Raw genomic sequence first — 25,111 nt, 5'->3', positions numbered from 1 at the left:
AAATTAAAAAAAAAAAAAAGGAGAGGAGGAGAGAAACCAGGGAAGTTTTTTATATATATATTTATATTTAAAGTGGAGACCATACAATCTCTGAGGAATTACTGCAGAGCTCCAAGGGGGCTGAAGAAACAAGAGCATTTTAGACTGGCACACCTAAGAGTCGATTCTCTTTGATGGTGGGGTTCTTGCTCCCTCTCCCTTATTTTCTTTTTGAAAGAAAAAAGAGCTGATTTTATTTGCCTGCTGCTATTTGGTTTGTTGCTTTCTACCCCAAAGCATTTTCCCAAAGGAAGATAGGACGAGAGGAAGAGAGAAATCCTAAAAATAGGATTATTATGTGTTGATTGGTATGATAGAGGGTATCTGAGGTAAACTCTCAATTTCATTGTTTTGGTTTAACTGCATTTGAGCTAATTAGAAAAATAAATGCCTGGACTTGTTAACAGTTCTTAATGTTTGTACTTTTAACTAGAAGGAAGCTGAATCGAATGGGGTGTTGAGGAAAATCACTGTCTTCCCATTTGTCCCCAAATTTAAATGTGGGTTTGAGGGGCAGAATACATGTAATCCAATAAACAGGCAATATATTTAGAGGAGATAACAGCTTGTGTAAGGAAAATAAATCTCACATCAAGAATATTGGCTTTTTTTGTGTGTGAACTTGAAGCTTAAGATGATCTAATTCATACATTCTTTTTACACTTGACCTAAATAAAGGATTTTGCAGGTATTCTTTTTCTGAGTTGAGTTATCTTAATATGTTCTTAGGACTGTTAGGTCATAAAAGACAGAGATCGCATTTTTTTTATATGCTTAACAAAGACTAGTATTTTATGAGTTACTAATCGAAGGTAATAATGATAAATTGAAATTTTCCTTTTTCTCTTACTGAAAAATTTAAAATCTATCCAGTAGACTGCTAGCAAATAAATCTTCATAAAGTTTTCATAATTTAGAATAGTGATTAAGAGCATAGGTTCTGCAGTCAGACTGCCTGGCTTCAAACCTTCCTCCCTTCTTTTTATTTATTTATTTATTATTTTTTTAGGCGAGGCAACCCTTGGTTGACCTCACAGATTGCAAGGACTTTGTCGGCTTACAATCTCTTATTTTTTATTTTTATTTGTTACTCCTACAGCACCTGGTCTTCCTAGGTGGTCTCCCATCCAAGTACTAACTAGGCCCAACCCTGCTTAGCTTCCGAGATTAGACGGGATCGGGCTTATTCAAGGTGGCATGGCCATAGACTTCCTCCTTTCTAAGTACACTGACTCAAGTAAGTGTGAGCTTGGACAAATTATATAGTCTCTATGTGCCTCAGTTTCCTTAACTATAAAGAGATAATAACTACCTCTTTCACAGGACTATTGTGAGAATTAAAATACACATAAAGTTCTTAAAACAATGTATGGCATAGTATAAACTCGCTAAGAATGAGTTATTATTATCAATATCTACCCTGCCCCAAAACTTTCATTAGCTCATCACCTCCCAATAATACCAACCAATGATGGAGCATCATTGATGGTGCACTCATCTGTAATTTCTAAAACACCATCATAGAGATAGTATTACCACCATGTTACAGATGAGGAAGTCAATGCTCAGCAAGGTTAAGATGCTTATCTGCCTAAGAAGTGAACCCCTCAACAATCTGACTCCAAAGCCCATGATCTTTCCATCATCCTACACTTTGATCAGGATAAAGACCAAGATCCCTGTCTGTTTTCGAGGTATCACATTTATTCATTAAATATATTAAAGCAACACTTATTAACCATAATCTGACCCACCCTCATTATCTAAACTGGAATTCCAGTTCTGCTCCTCAGCATGGATGTGCCCTTCTTATCAGGATGATCTAGCCACTATCCCCCACCCCATATTTGGTCTATAGTCTCATAGACCCTCATATTTGGTCTACAGTGGCCAAAAAGGACTTCTCTTAAAAGTGCTAGAAGGCCTAACAGGCATCACAGCACTTGTTCGATGGGCTTTAAACAAACTAAAATGGGAAATGAATACATTTACCAGAGAAATGAACAGCCTTTAACTCTCATTATCTACAAATCTTCTCCTATTACCTTATCACATCTTCTACCTCTACTTTCCATCTATTCCTGCTCTTCCACAGCAAGTTCAAAAGCCAAAGATGATTGCCAAAGGAAAATAGTCAGCACAAGAAATGTTTGTTGATTCGCTGGCTTCTAGATCAGAGCCGTATGCTAAAAAGTTTATGTTCTAGAGATAGATTGGTCTTGTTTTCCTCACATCACCCCTAACAGCTTGCAGGTATTTTGCATTCCTTTTTCGTGTGTGTGTGTGTGTGTGTGTGTGTGTGTGTGTGTTTCTTTGTCTCCCCCACCAGAAGATAAGCTCCACAAAGGCAGGAACAATATATTTCTAGTTCATAGTGTATCCCCAGAGCTCAGCCTTATATCTCATATTTAGCAACAGATAAATGAATGAACAAAGTCTCTTGGCTTACTAGTTACATAATCCTGAACAAATCATTTAAAAATGAATTTGTAGATAATATTCAAAATAAAATTATATACAAATAAAAATGATAACTCAGTGAAAAGTTGAAATTCAAATTTATCTGAAACAGCTATCTCCAAATAAAGCATCACAAGCATTAATACTCATTAGGTAAAAAGACTAGTCCCACTTGGGTTATTTTAAGCACCTACTGTGAGCCAAGTACTCTTCTAGTAAATGTCAATAATAATGAGACAGACAAGTTTCCTGCTCTCAAAAAGTTACACTCTAGCAGAGGGAGAGAGAAGATTAATAAATAAGATGTCAGATGGAGGACTATGCAGAGATTTAAAACAGATAGATGAGGCTGCTTGTGGTTTGTTCTAGATTGGACAAACTCTCTGGAGAGGTGACATTTAAGTTGAAATCTTAATGGTAAGAAACAGCCACTCGTAAGAAGATATGAGGAATGGTAACTACTAATGCTAAAGCTCCAAAGTGTGGGACTGAAACACACTGAATTCAGCAGGGCTGTTGGAAATGAGGGGTAGGCAGGAATCAATATGAAGAGTTCTATATGTTAGAGAAAGGAGTTTGGATTTTATTCTAAGGTAGAGAAAGCATGTGAGGGTTTTAAACAGCAGAATAACAATCTAACCCACATTTTGAAAAGATCTGGCTACAAATGTGATAAATGAATTAAAGAGAGAACAAAAGTGAAAGCAAGGAAATTAGTTTGAAAGTCAAGTGATAGTGATAGGGAGTTCACTATAGTGGTGGCAGTAAAAATGGGGAGAAGTCAATGGTTAAGGATAGGTTTAAAGATACAGCATTGTTTTTTGTTTGGGGTTTTCCCTTTTCCTTTTTTTTTTTTTTTTTTTTAAATGCATGGACTATTACTTTCAATGGTTGATTTTAACATGCTCAAAGTTTAACTTCCCAACCCATAACCAGTACCACTTACACACAAAGAAAAGCAAGATACCATTAAACAGTGAAAGATTAGTAAAGAGCTAAGAAAAATTTGTATTTAAAAAAATAAATATTAAAATTATTATATAGGGCAGAGTGCTGTGCTGTTATAACTCTACTTCCAAAATAGACTAAAACTCCAAATGCCAAGGAGAAGAAATGAAAAAAAAAAAATCAACTTCAAAAAAACACTGGCTATCCATACAGAGGAAAACAAAATATTTTTACTCCTTTCTACCCTCTGGTGGCTACACATTACCATCCAAAGTTTGTCATTTTTGAAGTCTTAGGTAGGGATGGCCATTTATCATCTCCTTTAGAAATTCTACTAACAAAAGATTTAACTAAAACGGTATTAAATTTAAAAAAAAAAGAACAACCAAGAAGTGAGTCCTCTCTACTTCTTGAAAATTAATCTAATCCCAATAACGATATATTCATGAGGGGACAGAACATTTATATTTTTGTTAGAACTCCACAGAATCACCTATGACTATACTGGTGGTATTCCACCTGTCTAATCATATCCCGATTCCACAGTAACAGATGCCATAACAAGCACTGTTCTGCCTTGTCTTTTTTTTCTCTTTGCTTGCGTGCTTGCTTTTGTGTGTCTGCGAACTGTGGACAACATCTAAAATCTGTCCTTCCGCTAAGTTTCATGTCCTTTCACAAATTGCTTCCTCTTCAAAATACGACAGCTGCAACCGAAAATGACTTATGCTCTTGTTTCTTTTCCAATCTTAAAAGCGGAGGCCTCAAACTAAGGAAAATAATACCTGACTTGAAAATGCCCAAACCCCAAACCCCCATATTTCAGTTCACTACCTCGAATCCTTTTTGAAAAAGTTTTAGATACCAATGAAGACATATTAGAATGTGCCGAACTACTCACCCCTCCACGTCTTGTCCCTCTGCAGGTTCGGTTTCTTTCAGGAGGCTTCCTTTTCTGCCTCCAGTTGGCCTCAGCGGGGGGCTGCCCCGTCTCAAGTCATCACACTTTGTCGTCAATGGCTTTGGATTCAGTCACTTTCGTCCAGAGCTGGATGTCAGAGCTGGACATCAGGCGACATCTAACAGATTCCAGGACCCGGGGCCTAACGCACACAGGGGAAAGACTTGCTGTCCGGACTGATATCGTGGGAAGCATTCTCGCTAAATGTTTACTCTTGAGGTTACTTAATTTTTTAATATCACCCCTGAAAACTACTATTTCCAGTCAGGAAGTACACTAAATAAACCAGCTCTAGAAAGACACTGGAGACCAGACGGTTCTGCAACCCCCGTAGTCACCAGTTCTCTGAGATTTGGGGCTGGAGTGGAAACTGGGGAAATCTTAAATTCATAAACTGACCCAACGATGTCGTTCCGGAACATCCCTGGCCTTAAGGAGATAGATAGGTGAGAGATTTGGGGGACAAGGTGCAAGGGGCTTTTTCCTCCATTAAGCCGGAGCGCTCTTAGCCAGGGCCGCGGCCATTTGCAGCCTCCTCAGAGAGAAGCCAGAGGTGTCCTTCAGCCGCCTTGAAGCCTGCCTGACTGGAGGATCCTGACCCTCTTTTTGGAGTGTTTTCATCGAGTGCAGAGCGAGAAGCCGGCTGCCATTAGAATTCCTCCCCGACGGGCCCTTCCCCCTACCTCTCACGGCCTGACGGTCTTTCCTCAGCTCTCAAGTCCCTCGAGACTTAGCCTCCCGCCCAAAGCGCTCCTCCTCCTGTGATTGGCTCTCCCAGGAGCCTTCGGCCAATGAGAATGACGTATTCCGGCAGACGTAAGCCCGAGGGCTGAGGAGGAAGAAGGACGTCGGCCCCGCGACGGGCTGTGCGCGAGGGTAGCGGCGCGAGGTGTGTGGCGCCAGCCGCGTGGCCTCAGGCCCTCGCTGTCACCATCTCTCGGTGCATGAGGGTGCCAGGGTCCGCGGCGGGACGAGGGCACCGGACGGTGGCTGCAAAAGCCCTGCGGCCGGAGCTGGTGGTGAGAGTGAACCCTGAATTCGGGCCTCCGGGATCCCCACGCTCCATTCCCAGAAACCTTCGCGCCGAGGGGTCTCTCTTCAAAGGAGTTGGGCCAGGGCGCCTGGAGCGTTCGAGGCGCTCAGCTTTGCAGGGCCTTCCGTAAAACCCTGCTTTCAACGCCAATCCCGATTCCATTGGACCTGGTTGGTTAGAGAACCCTCGGGCGATTCGCCCACCTGTGCTTCTTTCTTTGGTAATCCTCCCCGCGTGCGCGCGCACGCGCGCGCGAGGCTGAACATTGAGAGGAAGTCAGTCGGGCTGGACCGAAGACCCAAGCACAGAGAGGACGGCAGGAACAACTCCTGCTGCAGATCTAGTCCAGGTTGGGTCTAGGAACAAGGCCGGGTGCTAGTGGATTGGGAAGCTTCCCCCATGGCCTTGGTTTGGGCCCTTGCAACAGCTGCCAGCTTCTACCCCATCTCTGACTGCGAATGAAATTGAATTTACCCTTTCTTAGTTTACCTTTTCACTCTTTTCTTTCTGATAGTTTGACGTGAACACTTCGGATCCTCGGTGCCACCTGACAGAAAACTGCATGCCAGGAAAGGAACATCAGCTGTGCAGTGAGTGTGGGGGTTTCAGTGCAAAAAGCTGGAAATGTAGTCAGCCTGAAGTCAGAATATCCAGTTTGTTTTGGAGAGGGGTAGAATGCTTAATTATTCTTGCTCCATTGTTAGCCAGGTCATCAACCAGACTGACAAACCTAAAGGCCAATTTCTGGTGGAATTGAGCTCACTTTGGTCAAGAACTTCTGAACCAAGGGTGGGAATGTCCTTATTTCTGTTTTAAGACCTTCCCACTAAGTCCAGCAGCTTCTTTTGTTTACTGTGCACCCTCTGCTGGTTACTATGATAGAGTGAGCTCAGAGAAGTGTGTATGTTTACTAGAGAATTTTATATCAGTATTTTTTCTTAAGTATTGAATTGAGGATTATACTCATGGAACTTGGAAGTGTGGTGCTCAGGAAGAATGAGTAGTCTGCACTGAATGAGTTGAGTCTCCGTAGTAATATGAATGAGGAAGGTTTAAGGATAATAACAGCTACCATTTGCGGGGGGAATAGTTATTATATGCCAGGCACTCACAGTGCTAAGCAATTTTACCTGCATTGACTCATTTAATCTTTAAAACAACCCCACAAGGTAACTACTGTTATCATTCCCATTTCATAAATGAGAAAAGTGAGACTCAGAGAAGTTAGGTCATTTACCTGAGATTCAAATCTAGGCGTATCTCTGAGCTCCCACATGTAACCACTGCGATATTCTTTCTTCATAATACCATTGGCACAATTTCTGGGCTTATGGCTCCCAACTCATGCTATTATCTCTTTTTCAAAATTTCCCTGCCATTCGAAAACAAAAAACAAATTAGTTATAATCATGGTTCTGAAATGTATTATGTCTCACCCACAGGAATCTGATCCGTAAAAACCTAGCTTTGTTAATAGACCAACATGTGTTCTCCTGCTAGTTCCAAAATCCTATATAGGAATCCCCGGTTCCTCAGGTTAGCTTTTCTGCAGCTTCATCACCAGCAACAGAGTGGGGTGTTCTGTGATGTCCTTCTGCAGGCAGAAGGTAAGAGACTACAGCAGGTCCTCAAATAACATCCTTTCATTCAACATTGTTTTATTATAACATTAATGAGGGGAAAAAAATCGATTCCTGACTGAGGCTGTTGTCTCAGTGTAGATTTTACACTTTCTCCCCATGTCTGTGTGAGTGTTATCCGGGTGTTTTAGTTTCTTTCCACATCCCAGAGATGTGTATGTTAGGTGAATTGGCGGATTCTGAATTGTCCCAGCCTGCATGGGTGTGGGATTGTGTGTGAGTGCACTCTGAGATGGAAGGGTGTCCTGTCCAGGGTTGGTTCCCTGGACTTGGGCCGTGAGCTGCCAGGATAGACTCTGGCCACCTACAACACCGAACTAGAATAAGCAGACTGGAAAATAATTATCTGACTTATTTTTATTACTGTTTCTTAAATGTATGTATAACTCACATTTATTTCAATATTTAATATTAGAAATGTGTTGGTGGTTCTTTATTTAGGAGTTGGGTAACATTTTCGTGACCAGAAATATGCTGTAGGAACTTAACTGTTGTTTATATCAGTTAGCCTGTGGGAAAATTGGTTTCTTTACAGTCATTTTGCTTAAAGTTGCAATTTCTAAGAACCTATCGATGGCATTAAGTAAGGACTTACTTAAGTGGGGACTCAATTGCAACTCACTTTAGAATAAGATAAAATGAGTTTAGGACCAGGGAGTGGAGTACAAAACCAGAAAAAAATGTGTTAGCACTGTGAGCTGTTTGGTAAAGAGCTGTTTGTTCCTAGGACTGTTTTCGAGCATGAAAATGAGACTGTGCTCTTTTTCTCTTAAAAAATGAAATGAATTGTAAAGTTTTTTTAAGTGTAGAAACTATAAAATATAGATAATAATGAGATAGTTGTGAAGATTGTGTTAACATACGTAAAGCACTTAGAACAATGCTTTTATTGTACAAAGCACATTATAAGTGTTAAATGACACTATTACCTATTTTCCTCTTTTCTGCCAGGCTGTTGCTTAATTATATTTTGTCTTCAAATTGATGGTTTTTGTTGTTTGTTGTTAGACCTAAAAATATGTAGTTTATTTCTACCTCTTCTCGTAACACTTGAAATGTGACATCATCATGAGGTAAAGCCTGGTATACAGTAAAAGGCCCAAGACTAAGAATCAGTTTAAATCCTAGCTTTGTTACTTAGAAACTAAGTGACAAATGGGCAAGTGCTCAGTTTCTTCATTTATAAAAAAGGATTATGACAACCACTGTTGGGTAGCACTCTACAGTTTACAGAGTATATATACTGTAGTGTCTCCTATTATAGCCTTGTGAGATAATGTTAGATGGTCCCAGTTCTACAGGTGAGTGCATTGAGGCCTAGAGTTAAATGACTTGCTTGTTAGTTTTTTTAATAAGTGCAGAGTTGGGATTCATTCCTCAATTCAAAATAAAAAAGTATCAATTACCTGTTGTATGTTAATATAATGTATTGGCATGGGCATGTAGTATATATGAAGATAAAAGTCCTTCCTCACAAGGAAATCATGTAAGGGGAAGACATTCAAATTACCACTGTATTCAAGTAACTGAGCAGTATGATAAATAACATATTGGGGTAAGTATAGGCTGATATACAGCATCCTTCATAGACTTGAGGAAGCTGGGGGATGGAGGTTAAGGAGATTTTCTTGGAGGAAATAAACCTTAGGTGAGGTCTGAAGGACAAGCAGAAGTAGGAAGAAGTGGGGAAAGATTTTTCTCAAGCAGAGAGAACAACATACAATCAGATGTGACTAGGAATTTGTGAGTGGCTCATTATGCCTAGAGTGTGAACAACAGGAAGTGTATTGACCAGAGATATTGCTAGAGAAATTAGTAGCAGTTATGTAAGGTCTGAAGAGTTATGCAAAGGAAGCAGCAGGTCTTGTCCTCAGAACATTGGGAATTGTATTTAAAGGTTTTAAGAAGGTCATGATCAGATATCTGCTTAGAGACAGCACTCAGGCCATATGAGAATTATTGGGTTATTCTTGAGCCCAGATAGGAGGCCGTTTTTTAATCCAAAATAGAGGGAATGGTGACCTGAACTAAAGCATTGAGAATAGAGAAATTTCTGGCTTTTGAGCTGTTAAAGAGAATTTATAAAACTTGTTGCAGTTGTGAGACCCCTGGATTCAAACCTTGTGTGTGGTACTTACCAACCACATAATTGTGGGCACATTATTTAACCATGCTACAATTTATTTATCTGTAATAACAATAGCTACGTCATAGGGTTCCAGTGAAGATTAAATGAATTAATACTGGTAAAACCCTTAGAATAATACCTGGCACATAATAAGGTATTGAGTATTAGTGTTTCTTTAAATTAATGTTTGATTAAATTAATGCAGTGGGTAAGAGAGAATCAAAGATGACTTCTAGTGCTCAAGCTTGGGCAACTGGGTGTGATACCTTACTCTAATATAAGAAACGAGAGGTTTTAGGGAATAAGGAATGGGTAGTAATATCTATGCTTAGCTCATGAACATTCCAGTCTGCATGAAATAACAAAGTGGGTTTCCCCCCCAGGTGAGGCAGTCCCAGCCCATTGCTGCATCCTGTCTGCCTGTAGCCCCTTCTTCACAGAGCGCCTGGAACGGGAGAGGCCAGCTCAGGGTCGTAAGGTGGTGCTGGAGCTGGGAGGCCTGAAGATCAGGACACTTAGGAAGCTGGTAGACTTCCTGTATACCTCAGAGATGGAAGTATCTCGAGAAGAAGCCCAGGATGTGCTTTCTGCTGCCCGTCAGCTCCGAGTATCTGAACTAGAATCCCTTCAGCTAGAGGGTGGGAAGTTGGTGAAAGCCCCTCAGGGCAGAAGACTCAACAGGGAGTGCTTACAGCCTCCAAGTGCTGCACCCATCTCTGCCAGGGTGGTGGCATCCAGCCGCCGTCCTCGAACTCCACTGCCTATTACCCAGACTCCCTGTTCTCTTGGGGCAGTGAGATTGAAGTCACTGGGGATGGAGGAGGGGGCCCAGGACAAGAGCAACCGACAGAATGCAGAGAACTTGTCAGACACTCTTCTGCTCAAGAGGAAGGCCAGAGCCTGCCCAGCTCCACAAGAAAAAAGCTCTTCACCATCAAGCCACAGTCAGGGGCCTAAAGAGAATAAGAGTGACCCTGCCCTTGGTCCTACAGCACTTTCCCCCGCAAGCCTGTACCCCTCTATGGATGAGCGACTGTTGCCCAGAAAGATCCGGCTGAGTCGTTCAAAGCCATCTCCTGATGTCTGTACATCCAAGCCTCCCAGTATTTTAAGTGGGCCCAGCTCAGTGCCCACAGCCCCTGGCCGGCGTCTCTGGCGACAAAAGAGTATAAATAAAGAAGCACCAGAGGACAAGCAGAAACCAGGGAGAACTAGTCCTCTAGAGAGCACCCCAAGCCCATCTGGTCTTGGAAAGACAGGTGGGATTAAGAAGCGGAGCCCCGAAGCCAGGGCACCTAATTCGGACTCTGCAGAGGAGGGACAGGTTGGGAGAGTAAAACTTCGGAAGATTGTCAACGGGACCTGCTGGGAGGTGGTGCAGGAGCCTCCCCTCAAAAACTCTCCAGACAGTCCTCATATCCCAGAACCTGGAGACTCAGAAGAACCCCCAGGGACTCAGCCATCCTCAGTTAACCAGCAGGAAATGTCATCTGCGAGAATAGATGTGTGTCAGGACTCCCCGGTGTGCTCTAGGCTACAAGACATTCTGCTTTCTGCTAGCCGCTCCCCAGACCCCCCAGTGGTGAAGTCTGAGTTTGAGTCCAGTCCAGAGCTGGTAGGGAAGGAACCTGAGTTTGATATTGACTGCACAGAGCCGTATGCATTTGACACATCCCTGCTTGGGCAGCCCTGTGAAGCTGAGGAGTACCGAATCACAAGTGCTGCTGCCACCAGTGAGCTGGAGGAGATCCTGGACTTCATGTTGTGTGGCTCAGATATTGAGCCGCCTACAGGATCTCTGGAGAGTCCTGGGGCTGAGGGCTGTAGGACCCCTAGTTATCACCTGACAGAAACAGGAAAGAACTGGATCGAAGGAGAAGAATGGTATTTACCAGACATGGAACTCTGGCCCAGGGAGTTCACAGGATTGGAAAAGGAACCTGTTGGTGAGAACAAAGAGCCAGCTGAACCCTTTAGTCCCCTTGTCATGTCCTCTGCAAACAAAGAGCCTGTTGAGCCCCTTAGCCCCCTTGTCATACCCTCTGAGATGAGTGAAGGGGAGGTGCTTTCAGTAGGAGGCTCTTGGACTCAAGACCTAGAAATTACCAGCTCCCAGCCACTGGATGATCAGAGAGACAAACTTCTCCACATTGACTCCTTTGACCCTCCCCAAAGGTCCTATGGAGACCTCTCACCTCCATGTTCAAACTGGGGGGAGACTGGGCTAGAAGCGTCCCTAACTACAGATGAAGTGGTATACTCTCCTCCAGAAACAGGCAAGGAGGCATGTAGCAACTCTGAGCAGCTGGACCCACTTCCTGCCAGCCCTGAAGAGGAAGAGATTGATGTGGTAGACTGGACATCAGAGGGGAGGCTGGTGCCCACCAGTATTCCCTCCGTGTGGCCTGACCCTTCCTCAGAGTCAGAAACAGAGGTAGACATACTAACGTAGTGCAGTGGGAAAGGCAGTTTAGGGCACTGGGAGGATAGGAAGTGTTGGCTAGCAAAAGGAATATTGGCAGAGAGGTTAGCACATGTCCTGTCTTCCCCTCCCTAGGTTTTGGGAGCCAGGCATAAGTACGATGGGTAGAAAATTATGAACTTGAACCATCTTATTTCCTATAATCTATTTTCCAGTTATTGACAAACAAATGAAACAATAAATTGCATGGTCCCCAATTTTAATGGGTCATAAATAGCCAAGGCCAGGTCTCTCCCAGGTTATGAGGCAGGTTATGTGGTAAGATTCTATGCAAGAGAAAATAAATGTTCCAGAAGGTGTGAAGCAGTGCTGGGGTGGAACAAAGTGGGAGGGAGTGACAGGATGTTGTCTAGCACCTATGTGTGGGGCTTATCCATTGCCAGTATGGAAGTCTAGCCAAAACCTCTGCAGGGGCCAGGAACAGGTACTTCCATCATCACTTCTAAGAAGTGAGTTGAAAAAATAAGTTGCTTTTAAAAAATAAATTATTTGCTTTTCCCCCATAGTTTTTACAAGTATTTCACATGCTCTACCAGAGACCCTAGGATTTCTTGGTTAATTGGTGACCTTAGGCTATGAAAAAAAAGGGGAGGGGGGTGACCAATCCTGTAAGGCTGGCTTTTGTCCATCCCTTACCATAAGATTAACTTTTACTTTATTACACAAATACTTTATTTCAACTTTTATTAAACAAATCAAATCCAAAAACTTTTCAATGCCTTACTAGAGGGTTGCCTCACAACTTAACCATCATTTCTGGAGAAGAAACCATAGCTTCAGGCACATGACTGAAGTTTAGCCATGTCCCATCATAAATGCTCCAACATCACCAGGTACGATGGCTGTGAAAATAAGGGGAAAAAGGGTTAGAGAAGGGATCCAGGCAATCATATAGCCTGAGGAAGACATGCCCCTAACCCTTGAACCCACAGACTGCAGAGCTCAAGGAAGGACTGCATCCTTCTCCCACATCTCAACATGTCAGGTGCCTGACCACATGTCAAAGCACTGTATGAAGGACTATGGATAAAGACAAGGTCAAATCCATGGGACTAGGGGGGAGAGGACTGTAAGACAGTGTTACCACATGGGCACATGGGACTAGGCTATTAACAAACCATACTAGGAACAAAAAACAAGGGGGTAAGCATAAGCATACCCGAAATTACACAAAGATTTTGCCAATAAAAAGGGGGAAATCACGACCCATGCAAATAAAAAAACGTGTCAATGATTTTATTTAACTCATAAAGGAGGGAACTAGAGGAATTTACCACTTCAAAGAATCAAAACATATCAGGGATGTGGAAAATGAATTTTTTAACAAAAATACAAAACTGGTCCATTCCTTCAGGGTAACAATTAACTACATCTTCAAAGGACAAAAATTGCGTTTCTATAAATCATTTACACTTCTATCAGTTCTACGACTTGGCTCAAAGATCGTGAAATGAAACATCAGCAAAGGGCACACTAGGTAGAAAACTTTTTTTTTTTTTTTGCCGATTTCAGTTATTTCTACCAGTAAAAAGGAGAAGAGGTATTCCCAATAGAGGAAATACTGAGGAAAAAGTCATGAAAAAAATTGTAGCCCCTGTGTGAAAGGCGGGACAACAGTAAGGGCTGCTTCACGAAGAGCCACAAGATGAACCAAACCCCTCCCCTAGCCCCCGGCCCCATACCTCAGCTTGAGGCGTGCTGCCCAACCTCCCTACGAAAGGTGCTTCTTCAGCTCCTCCACCACCTCCTGCGGGTCAGGGAACTTGAGTTTGCGTGGGGGCCCCTTCTTAATCCCAGTCCAGAGCTCCGCACCTGGGAAAAGACCAAATGGAGTTATTATCTCTCCCAGGGGCTTCTGAGACCAGCCCTTTCCCGCCTCGGACCCCTGCCCTCGTCCCCCAAACCCGCGCCCCCACTCACTGCTGCCGTCCGGGCGCAGCAGCGTCACCTCGAAGCTGCCCCTCCGGGGCTTGGCAGGGTTCACCTCCACTGGAAGCTCCGGGGCCTCCAGGCGCAGCGCCTGGCTCAGGGCCGCAGCGTTGCGCCCGTAGACGCGTCAACTCGTGCTATGGAGAGACGGGAAGCATCAGAGATGGGGCCCTGGGCCTGCAATGCCCTGCCCACCCCCTCCGTGACTCTCCAGGTCCCTCACCAATGCTCGATAACGACGGTCGCCACCTCCACTCCCTTCTGGCCGCCAGCCAGCTTCTCCCGCTTCTCGGCCACCGCGACCCCCGCCGCCTCGGCCTTCCGCTTCCTCCCGCCGGGAGCCATGGCACCTGGAGCCCGGCCGGGAACTGAGCCGACCTGGGGTGGGAATAGGGTGAAGACGCGGCCAACTGAGCGGCCACGCGACACTGGACGGCCCCTCTCCGAGCTCCAAACGGCAGGCCAAAGCACTCCGCTCGCAGAACAAAACCTCTACCAAGCGGAGGAAAGAGGCGCAGGCGCACACGTGGTCGGGAGGCGGGCCCTCCAGGCACAGCCACTCTGCGCGCAGAGTGGGGGGAGGTACGGTACCTGAACAAGACCAAACCACCGGTGCTTGGGGGTAGGGGTGGGCGAGCACAGCAGGGGCGGGGCCTAGAGTAGCTCGGTTTTTCTGTAACCGCGCCTCTGGCCAAACCGAGTGAACTCGACCCCCACCAGCCCTCAAAACCTCCCTGGCACCAAGTCTACAGTCTAACTCGGAGCGCTTGGTACTCTGGTTTGCGGAAACCAGCCTTCCGTGACTCCCCTAGTCCGAAGGACTGTCGCCTGACGTTTGATCAAACTAATCAGAATGGCTTTTGGAGTGAAGTTGGAGGTAGGCAATGCCTCTGCAGTTGCCTGGCTTTTTAACACACAAGTAACTCGAGAAGACACAATCAAAAGGAAATCCTAGTCTCTTTATTATGGAAAACTAGCAACTGGGTGTGAGGAGAATCAGTACAAGGGTTAAGTGAAACCCCAATTCTGCCCAGAAGCGTCTCCTCCAGGCCCACCACACAAAGGAAGGTCTCAAACTTCTATTTCCCTTCCTCCCAACCTCTATAAAATAGATTCAATACTGTCTTCAATGAGAAAACTTTGTGTTTAAAGGCTTCTCCTTGGGACCAGCGACAAAATAGGTTTATACTTTTTAATGAAGGCCACAGACCACCCAAACGGGCCTAAAGAAGTAAAGGTCCTTGACGGGAAAATCCTAGTGCTGACTCTGTACCCTGGCATCTTATGTTAAGGTTTAACCTAATTTAAGTAGTCTGTGTAGGTCCACAAAGGAATAATGAAACCACAGCGCGATGGAGATGAGTGGTGGGCAGCACTCAACACACTGATGCAAGCTTGGAGGGGAAAGCATTTCCTCACCATCACATGAGCTCTCCCTCTTCCTCCAGTGAAACAGTTGGCCACAGCAGTGGAGGCCTTCTCGGAGGGTGCCTGTTAATTCCCTGGATGCTTCTTTAAAATGAGAAGCAGCACCCAACCCCACCTAGGCACAGCCAACAGGGAAAATATAAATAAAGGCCAAGGCCTCAGGCAAGGCTTGTGGTTACAGAAGGGGCCGGGTCTCAGAGGTGCCTGGGATCATCGAGAGGCACTAACTAGCAAGGCAGGGAACCTATTTGTTCTTCTTGCTTTCCCCTTCTGGCACTGCTGTGGGGGTTGGAGCCACAGGCTGCTCCTCAGGAATACTATCTCCAGCCTTCGATAGCTTCTTGGCCCGTTGATACAGCTCATTCAAGCTGAATTCTCGGATCACGTTCTCCTGCACAAAACAGATGCACACAACAGGGTTCAGGTTGGAAAGGAGACTTCAGAGCCTGGGAAGTAAGAGGTATTTAGAAGCAGTCTAGGAAAGGAGGAAGCAAAGGACAGATATCTACTCTAACTTAAATCTCTTTTTTGGGCACTTGGAAAAGTCAACTAATATTTAAGTACCTATCACTGTGCCAAGAATTACAGCTACATATTTAATGTAATCTGCAAAACAACCCTGCGAGCCAAGAGTTACTGTCTCCAATTTATTACTAAGGAACCTCAGGCCTACAGACGACTGGTACAAGGGCCTTTGACACTGAATCTTAACAACTGTTCCCCAGTACTCGCAGGTCTGGCACATGATAGAAGCATAATATAAATCTGCTGAGTGAATTCAGGAATGAGGTCTAATAACTAGTCCACACTCTCAAGGCTTGTAGGCAAGTGGCAGAGCTAGGAACAAACCCATTTTTGGGCACTTGGAAAAGTCAACTAATATTTAAGTACCTATCACTGTGCCAAGAATTACAGCTACATATTTAATGTAATCTGCAAAACAACCCTGCGAGCCAAGAGTTACTGTCTCCAATTTATTACTAAGGAACCTCAGGCCTACAGACGACTGGTACAAGGGCCTTTGACACTGAATCTTAACAACTAACTGTTCCCCAGTACTCGCAGGTCTGGCACATGATAGAAGCATAATATAAATCTGCTGAGTGAATTCAGGAATGAGGTCTAATAACTAGTCCACACTCTCAAGGCTTGTAGTCAAGTGGCAGAGCTAGGAATCAAACCCAGGTTGGGCTCCACACCCTTCTCCAAACCATGGGCCCACTCCTATACCTCAGAGAAAGTCCAAGAGACAGCTCGTCCTTTCTTGTCAATCTGTGGCCGCCGCATGACCTCCTTGCCACCTTGGAACAGGATCAGGGTAGGAAGCTGCTTGGTGAGGGGTGATGTGCTCACTTTGTACCTACAGGGCCCAGAAAATACTTTGTAAATACACCTGTAAACACCACTCAAAGTGAATCTCTGCTTATACCTTCTGCCTAAGCCCTTACGTACCGTGTACTAACATCAGTGTAGCGTCCAACGTCCACCTTCCCAAAATTTAGCCCCGTACAGTTGTACCTGAGAACATATTATTACACATAGTCAAAGAAGAGACTGGATCAAGGGAAGAGAAGAAGAGAAAGTACAGCTATTAGAGGGGGTGGGGGATGCCTTTGGTTGTAATGTGCAAAAATCAAGGCCAAAAACAATGAGAGGGAAGATGCAGCATTGCAATTTCCACCATGCCTCCCTCTGCACTACTCACTTGAGGGAGAGGTCAGCGTAGATTGGAGCAAATGATTGGCAGTCACTGGACCAATTGGCAAAGAATTCCACTATCCACGTGACCCTCTTGTCCCGCTCCAGCTCTTCCTGCCACACACAGGGAAGAAACAGTGAGCTGGATCACACAGGTTTCTGGAAAGGTTCAGGCCTTAGCATCTAATTCCTCATCCCGCTTCCCCTGTCCGCCTCCCCTAGCTCCATGAAAATCCGCAGTGCCCTTGACTTCCATTCTGAAGCAGTTGCTCCCGGTGTGTACAGAGCACAATTACAAAATTACCCACCAGGGACCCAAGAAACAGAAGGGAGGACGAACACTCACATCAATGGTTTTATCACTGAAGTACTTGATGTACTCAGGGCCCATGTACAGGGGAGGTTTGCATGTCATCAGGAACACTGAACACAGAAAAAAGATGTCATTGGAACCATATATAAGGCCTTGGGGAGGGGATTTACTTTCAAACCAATCCGGAGATTTCAAGCACCAAAGAATACACTTTGTGGACATACACAGACCACCGATACATTCCCTTCCTCTTAAAATAGTTTCCATAGATTCTTATCGTCTGGGCCACACACATAATTAGGTACAAGATATGGAAGAAGGGTACGAAGAAACTGGTTGAGGATTGCAATTGGGTTCCCACAACCGAGTCTGTAGTTTCCTTACCTATGCAGAGTGTGATGTAAAGCAGGCCCATGCGGATATCCAGGCGGAAGAAAAGAAGTACATTGGCCACTTTACTAAACATGAAGATGTTGCCTATATGTTGCTCCACAGTGACTGAAACACAAAGATGTCACAGGTCAGGTTGGGCGGCATGCTCCTATATCCCATTCTTTGTCTTTCTTCCTGGGGTACTTTGAAATTGGAGAGGGGGAGGGAACAAAAGTCTAAGATCAAATTCAGCCTTGGCGTGGAATGAGAAAGTAGTTCGCCAAATAATACCCCTCTCATAACATGAATGAAAGCACCTCTGGAGGGCGTCAGTCCCACCCGTGGGAGACTGAGCAGCAGGCTAAACTCACTGGATCTGCGGTTCTTCATCATCACAATGGCACTGAGAAACATCAGGATCTCTACTTCTCTCTGGAACAGAATCAAAGTGACAGGAATGCTGTCAACAGAGATGATGTGGTTAGGTAAGGGAGCTAAAAAGCAGCAGAGATCCAAACTGGAAATGGTAACAATAAAGAAAGAACTGGAGTTAGCTGTGGCGTAGAGGGAAAATCACCAGCCAGAAAGATCTGGGTTCAGGTTCTGCCCCTGCCACAAAATGGCTGATGCCTTCCAGCAAATCACTTAACCACTGAGCTTTGGTTTCCTATTTCAAAATGCTATTGTGACGATTAAATGATAATAGGCATAAAAGAGTTGTATAAAGTATGAATGGTGTAAAAGTGTGAGATATTGCAACCAACTCAGTCTGATCCTGGTAAAATAAAACTTCCAGGGAAACTTTCTCAGTAATATTCCATTAATATAATATATGGTTATTCTATTTGGGTTTACTGAGATCATTCCTCTTCACCAAATATCATAGTGATAATCCATGTACCTTCAATATAATCTGAGAGCTTAAGGAGGCCTTTCAGAGATCTCAAAGGCCCTTTCCAGTACCCTTGGCTTAGAGTTCTTTCTCACATTCTAGAATGTAAACTCAACTGGAGCAAAGTGAGATAGACAATAAACAAGACAAGGAAAGGATAACTTTATTACTATTTTTTTATTATTATTTATGTCTACAGCACCTGGTCTTCCTAGGTGGTCTCCCATCTAAGTACTAACCAGGACCAACCCTGCTTAGCTTCCGAGATCAGACATCAGGCTTGTTCAGGGTGGCATGGGCATAGGCCATGGACCGTAGCTCCACTGAGGCGTGAACTCAGGACCTTCTGTGTGTAAGCAGACGAGCTAACCGCTACGCTATGGAACCACGTCCAGAAAGAATAATTTTAAAGAGTAAAGACTGCAATGAAGAATAACAAGGACCATGTGAAAGAAAGCATGGGAGGAGGGCAACTATAGATTGGGTGGTTGAGGCCTTCCATACCTTTCTGTTTATAATACAGGGGTCCAAATCATTATTTCAGACAGAACCAATCAACTGTGATTCACAATTAGGAGTCAGGGACCTAGGTTTTTAGCCTTAGTCTTCAACAAAGAGTAACTGACTGGATTTAGAAATGGACATGTAAGGTGGGGGTTAGAAAAAATGACAGACTTTCCTAAATATACCTGAGCAAAATTAGTTTTCACAAATGAAATTGGGTTAGAATTGGGATTTCCAACTACGGAAAAAGGAATTTAAAAAGTGAACTGTGGTCAAACAGGAGACCAAAGACAACACTAAAAAGAAATATTCTCTAAAGATACAGAATCGATCTATGGTGAAGACTGGCTATGTATACTTCAAACCTTATTTCCTTTTCTTCCTAGGCATACTGCAGCTAGACTCTCAGTAGCATCTAGGCAGAACTGTGTGACTAGCACTCCTGAATGGATTGTGAGTGGAAGTGATGTGCCACTTCTGTATCCTCACAATAAGAAAGGGTATGGCCTTGCATTCCAGCTTTCTTTCTTCATCTGCTGGCTAGATGATACTGAGATGATCTTAAGGCTAGAAGGTGAAGACAGTGTGAGCCTGGGTTCCAGAATAACTATATGAAGCAGAGTCCCTTTGGTTGTTCTGCCTGTTTATTCATTGCTTTTAAACTTTTTTAAATGGAAATTTTCAAACATACACAAGGGAGGATACTGAAGGGAAGCAGAATATGCCACCCCAAAATATGGTACTTCAGGATTATTTTAAGCCTGAAGGCAATTGAGAAGTAGATATAAGAAAAGCTCCCTGCCCTTTTCTGTCTAAAAGCAGGACATAAAATTTCAAAAGTGTCCTTTCAACCCTCTGTACCAGGAAGACAAAAGTTAATCAAGTGAGATAACTTTAGACTCTATCAGCCTGAAGACTGCACTAGAGGAATCTATATAACGAACTAGCCTTCATCTACCATTAGTTTACCTTCCCACAGTCTGCTGCCCTTGGAAGCCTAAAACTGTTGTCCTTTGTCCAGTCATTTCTCCACAAATTTATTGTTCTTTGTTGAAGATGCTATATAAGCCAGAGGGCTAAGCCGCTTCTTTGAGTTACTCATTTTCCCCTGGGTATCTCCCATGTATACCTGAGGTATACATGTTAACAGACTTCTATGTCTTCTGTCTTTAATCTGTCTTTTATTACGGCAGTCTCAGCTGAGACCTCAGAAGGATAGAGAGAAAGTTATTTTTCCTCCCTTACAATACCTAAAGGGACTCCTATTACTCAGATTCAACAGTAACATTTTGCCAAAATGGTTCCATTTCATCTATGCTACCCAATTTTTTGTTGGAGAAACTTAAAGCAAATTCCAACTGTATCATTTCACCTGTAAATACTTCAGTGTGTATCTCTTACAAATACGGACTTCTTTTTCTAACAAACCAAAATACCATTATCACAGCTAACACAATTAATAATTCTTTAATGTCATCTAATACTTTGCCCTTATTTTAAAAATCTCAATTATCTCAAATTTCCTTTGCATTGTTATTTGTACAAATCAGGACCAAGCAAGCGAGATCCACACACTGCCTTTGGCTGATGTGATTCTTTGGTCTTCCTTAATCTCTAACTCTAAAAGATACCTGTTCTTCCTTTTCACTCCAAGCTATTTATCTGTTGAAGAAATTGAGTTGGTTGTTACTGCCAACTTTCCCACTTTCTGGATTTGGCTGTTTGCATACCCATGGTATTTGTCTGATGATGATCTTCTATCTTCCATATTTGTTGTAAAGTAATAATGAAATTTAGAGGTTTGAATACAATGAAATTCAAATCTTTTGCCAAAAAGACATCACAAGTGGTGCTAGATACTCTCTACTGCATCCCTTCAGAGGACATATCAACTTTTCCTCTGATGGTTTTAGCATCTACAGATGATCAGTGCACAGAGTTATTATTTCGTTAGAGATTGCTAAATGATTTTTAAATTTGATCATTCCTTCTGTATTTATTAGTACAAATTCTTCTATTAGGAAATCAATATTCCCTTATCATTTGGTTATGCTTGATTCCCTTATCATTTGGTTATGAAAGGAAAAACAAAATGCTTGATTCTTTCCTTTATTTAAGCAAATAGAAATAAACTTTTATTCTTCTAAACCACTGAAAACTTGAGATTTACCTGTTATTGCTAGCCTTATTTACCTTACTATCATAACTTCCCAATCATCGAGTTAAATCAGTAAAACAGATTTTCCAGGAAAACACTGGCTATGAACCCTAAACAGAGATGCTCTACGACTCAACAATGAACCTGATAAACCCATCATTAAAGTTGAAAATATCGTAAGGTGAAAAGGTATTTAACACTGCGCTGTGGAATATGTTGTTCACCCTCTTGATGGTGCGGCTGACTGGGAGCTGTCGCTCACCGGGAGCTGTGGCTCACTGCCACTGCCCAGAATCACGAGTACCGTAACACACGTTGCTAGCTCAGAAAAAAATCAAAGTCCAAAATTTGATGTATGGTTTCTACTGAATGTATATTGCTTTCACACCTAGATCCTAGTTGAAAAATTGTAAGTTAAACTATCTTAAGTCAGGGACCATCTGAAGTTAAAAAGAATTCTATCAGTAATAATAAAATATAAAACCTCCCAGTATTTTGCATATTATTAGACAAGAGTACACAGAGAAATTAATTATATTAAATGTCCCTACCCTTATTCAAATCTTCATTACTATCCACTTATATTTTTGAGTTCCATTTTGGTTAAAGTGGTATAGCACATCAGATCTTTTGATGTAGCAGGGCGACATTTCAGCTAATTAATAACACTGTCTGGGAAAGGACGGGGAAGTATGAAAGAGTAAACAAGGGGTGGAGGATAAAAGTAAGGAAGTGGATTCTAGTAAAGGTCAAGACTCATTTTGGGACTGGAAAAAAAGACGAAAACTGAGGCTGACCCTTTCTCAGAACACAGATGTGCTATAGAGCAAAGGGCCTAGGACGTCAGCTTATCTGCCTGAGTGGTCTCTCCACTCCTACTTAGGAAATACAGCAAGAGGCTTGGGATAGGTTTCTTTGCGATGTAATTTTTATGATTCCTTTTCAATAAGCCTGTTAGTTTCATTCATTTTTGCACCCTCAGGATGCAGCATAGTGCCTAGCATACAGCGTGCACTCTGTTAGTGTTAACTGAATTAAGAAATGGGTGATAAGAGTGTGCAGGTACTATGACCGGAAGAGTGGTTTCAAATCCCAGTTACTCACTGGTTGTGACCTTGGACAAGTCTCCTAATCACGCAGAGATCATTTCTTCACCAATAAGACGGGAATACTCCTATTTGTCTTGATTACCTCTCTGGCTCCATATGAGAGCACAGTAAAACACCGTACCTGCGCGTGTAGCATTTGGGCAGGGCTGTTGACGAATATGAATAGTAAGATGGAAAGAATCCTGGACTCAAGCGTCAGAAGGCCCAGGCTGATGTGCAGGAGGCTAACTTGCTGTTTTGCCATCGATGACGGTCCAGGCCCTATACTCTAATGGCAAATTCGCAACAGGCTCGGAACCTCAGGTGTTCTCAAAAAGGTGAACCTCGGGGCCCCCTGATGCAACCGCGAGGGAAAGGGCAGTCAAGGTCGCGGGGTCCCGAGGCGGGGGTCGCTCACCCAGTCAAAGTCACACGGGTTGCCGTCTTCGCGTTGCGTAGGGAGAGTGTGGCAGAGCGGGGGCAGCTTCCTCACGAGTAGGAAGGCAGCAGACAGCAGGGCTGACAGAAGATAGTAAGGTCGGGCCAGCCATCGTGAAAGTCGCGGCACCGAATACACCAGAGCAATTAAGGGTGCCAGGACCGCCATCTTCTGGGCCCGCGGGCGCTCGCCGCTCTCCGGCGTCGGGGGGTCTGGCCCCGCCTCTCCCGCCATTCAGCCTTCCATTGGGCCTAGCCTCGGATGCACCGCCTCCGGACCCAGAGGTAGGTCTCTGATTGGGCGCCGCGATAGGGAGGAACTGGAAAAGGGACTTGATGCTTTATTCGTCAATCTCGCTGTCGCTTTTTCCCACCTAAGTCATTTTATTGGATATGCGACTGTGGCTGGCGGCGACAACAAAGATTTTAATAAGGTTAGATAGCACTTTCTGAACGTGCTCATAAAGCGACGGAAGTAGTTGCCGGGAAAAGGTAGGCGGGTCCCGAAGCATCCAATGATAAGTGGCTCAGGGAGGAAAAGGACGGTACGCCGTGAAAGGATTGTCCAATGAAAATCACTAGCGCCAGACACCGGGACAGAGGGGAAAATGGAGAATTTCACGGCGCTGTTCGGAGCTCAGGCTGACCCACCGCCGCCCCCAACTGCACTCGGCTTCGGACCAGGAAAACCTCCACCTCCGCCTCCCCCTCCTCCAGGCGGGGGACCCGGCACAGCTCCGCCCCCCATCGCGGTCACCGCCCCTCCCGGCGCAGACAAAGCAGCTGGTTGTGGTCCCTTCTACCTAATGCGGGAACTGCCAGGTGAGTACTAGGCCTGGCCGAAGTCAGCCAATCAGATCATAACGAGGGGGTGATGGGCATGGTTCTAAGCCGGCCGGCAGCGGTGCAAGGTAACCTAGGCAACGAGTGCCAGCACCTTAGAGCTCTAAATTGAAAGGCCTTTGAGCATTCACAACCAAAGGGATGATGATGTGAATTCTTCGGATGGATTGGGGATGGGAAGAGAATGCATCCCCATGACCGTCTTTCACGTCATATCCGGTCTCTGTCCCTGACACTGGATTATGGCTCTCTAAAAATGATCCATAGTTTGAGTTTGGAACTCAAGAGTGCCGATTTAACATCCCTGTGGACCTACGGTTTTAGCTTCAGATCTGCTACAAACTTGATGTTGGTTTGGGGCATGTTACCCACCTCACGGCTTCTGGCGTTTCTTCAGCTGTTTGAAGTGATTAGACTTGAACCAGATTCTTTCATTCAAAAAATTATTTTTTTGAGCACCTACTATCTACCAAGCACTGTTCTAAATGCTGACGATACAGCTGTGAACAAGACTGACAAGGTCCTTGCGTTTTTGAAGTTTACATGTCAGTGGAGCAGGCACAGAGTAAATAGGATAGCAGATAGTGGTTAGTGCTACAAGGAGAAAACGTAATAAAGAAATGAGGAGGCGCAACTACTTTAGCTAGAGTGATCAGGTAAGCCCTGAGTAGGTAACATTTGAGCTAGAAGGTAAGCATAGAAAAAGGGCCAGCCATGTACGAATGAGAGGGAAAGACGATTCTAAATACAGGAAGTGAGATCAGAAGCCCCCATATGAAAAAAAGCTTGGAAGGGACAGAAAACCAGTTGGACTCCAGTGACATGAACTAGAGAAAAAAGTGATAGAAGAAGAGGCAGGGGTTGCGGGGGCGAGCCAGGGGGGTGGTAAGCGGAGGCTTTTATAAAGCATTTAGATTTTAAAGTCAGGGGAATCCATTTTAACACAGGAAGGTGACATGATCTAACTAATTTATTTCTTTTTAATCATTCAAGCAGCTACATTAAGAATGGGAAGTAGGGAAACCAGTCAAGTTACTGCTTAGTAGCCCAGGAAAGAGATGATGGTTTTGACTAGGCGATAACTGTGGAAGGGAGAAATGAATGGATGCAAGATAAATGTTAGAGGTAGAGCTGACAGGAACGAAGGGTTGAATATAAAAGTAAAGAAGAGAGGAATAGGGGATGATTTTTAAATTCTTGGTTTGAATAATTGAGCAGATGGTAGTGCAGTGACCAGGAAGGAACAAGTTTGAGGAGGTGGAAGTCAAGTCATTTTGGACATGTTAAGGCTCCAAAATGCCTTTCAGTACATTGTAAGTCCTACTGCTATATCAAGAGTTGAGGGAAATAATAATGAACATAATACATACTTAGACTAGCCCCTTGAAGTAGGCATTGTTATCTGCATTTTATAGTTAAAAACACAAGCATAGAGAGGTTGACTTTGGTTGGTTGGTTAGTGGTTCATGTTTACGAGCAGTTTCTTTAACCTTACCAATTCTGATCGTACCTATTTATATCAGTCAGTTGACAGATACTGAATAGATATTCTGGGCTAATGCCGGTGGTATAGGAAGGTGGGGTCATGTAGTGAAAGGGGAAAAAGATTAATAAGCTTGATCCTTGTTTTTAAGGAACTTATTTTACTTAGGGATGCAAATCACGTGGTTTAAGGATAAAGTAGTAACTGTATTTCTTATCAAGGCCAATTGCATTACTTCATGGTCATAGCAACTATTAAGAACTACATGATGGTT

General features: G+C 43.8%; 4 protein-coding genes and 2 pseudogenes across 6 annotated transcripts in view; 2 read left to right on the top strand and 4 right to left on the bottom strand.

Annotated features, from left to right (window-relative positions):
• Nucleotides 1-1,129: 1,129 nt before the first annotated feature.
• LOC112472247 lies at nt 1,130-1,248 on the bottom strand (annotated as a pseudogene).
• Nucleotides 1,249-6,609: 5,361 nt separating this feature from the next.
• On the top strand, nt 6,610-12,302 carry BTBD18 (BTB domain containing 18). Its single transcript, XM_006906009.2, has 2 exons — nt 6,610-7,048; nt 9,593-12,302. Exons 1-2 carry the CDS (start codon nt 6,925-6,927, stop codon nt 11,659-11,661), a joined length of 2,193 nt encoding a protein of 730 aa, XP_006906071.1. The 5' UTR covers nt 6,610-6,924; the 3' UTR covers nt 11,662-12,302.
• A 43-nt stretch (nt 12,303-12,345) lies between these two features.
• Nucleotides 12,346-14,177, bottom strand: SELENOH (selenoprotein H). The gene is made up of 4 exons (XM_006906008.3): nt 13,844-14,177; nt 13,612-13,757; nt 13,374-13,503; nt 12,346-12,533 (listed from the first exon to the last, which is right to left on the bottom strand). The coding sequence occupies exons 1-3, from the start codon at nt 13,963-13,965 to the stop codon at nt 13,403-13,405; spliced, it is 369 nt and encodes a 122-aa protein (XP_006906070.2). The 5' UTR covers nt 13,966-14,177; the 3' UTR covers nt 12,346-12,533; nt 13,374-13,402.
• Nucleotides 14,178-14,558: 381 nt separating this feature from the next.
• On the bottom strand, nt 14,559-22,763 carry TMX2 (thioredoxin related transmembrane protein 2). 3 transcript variants are annotated; one of them, XM_006906007.2, is made up of 8 exons: nt 22,492-22,763; nt 17,803-17,863; nt 17,444-17,557; nt 17,093-17,169; nt 16,754-16,860; nt 16,501-16,566; nt 16,279-16,408; nt 14,559-15,439 (listed from the first exon to the last, which is right to left on the bottom strand). In XM_006906007.2, the coding sequence occupies exons 1-8, from the start codon at nt 22,744-22,746 to the stop codon at nt 15,293-15,295; spliced, it is 957 nt and encodes a 318-aa protein (XP_006906069.1). In that variant the 5' UTR covers nt 22,747-22,763; the 3' UTR covers nt 14,559-15,292. The 3 variants fall into 3 exon arrangements, with proteins under 3 accessions (XP_006906069.1, XP_006906068.1, XP_024896680.1); XM_006906006.3 differs by lacking the exon at nt 22,492-22,763 and adding an exon at nt 22,216-22,445 and having other exon boundaries at nt 15,293-15,439; XM_025040912.1 differs by lacking the exon at nt 14,559-15,439 and having other exon boundaries at nt 16,316-16,408; nt 16,512-16,566; nt 22,492-22,758.
• LOC112472254 lies at nt 18,514-18,629 on the bottom strand (annotated as a pseudogene).
• A 301-nt stretch (nt 22,764-23,064) lies between the features above and the next one.
• MED19 (mediator complex subunit 19) overlaps nt 23,065-25,111 on the top strand; it is a 6,344-nt gene continuing 4,297 nt past the window's right edge. The window contains 2 exon segments of the mRNA XM_006906005.2: nt 23,065-23,102; nt 23,104-23,333. Coding sequence (XP_006906067.2) covers nt 23,080-23,102; nt 23,104-23,333 — 253 coding nt within the window. The 5' untranslated portion in view covers nt 23,065-23,079.

Source organism: Pteropus alecto, unplaced genomic scaffold (assembly GCF_000325575.1).
Source record: "Pteropus alecto unplaced genomic scaffold, ASM32557v1 scaffold91, whole genome shotgun sequence".
Classification (NCBI taxonomy): Eukaryota; Metazoa; Chordata; class Mammalia; order Chiroptera; family Pteropodidae; genus Pteropus; species Pteropus alecto.
Note: the sequence above shows the minus strand (reverse complement) of the source record. Positions and strands in the feature narration are given on the sequence as shown.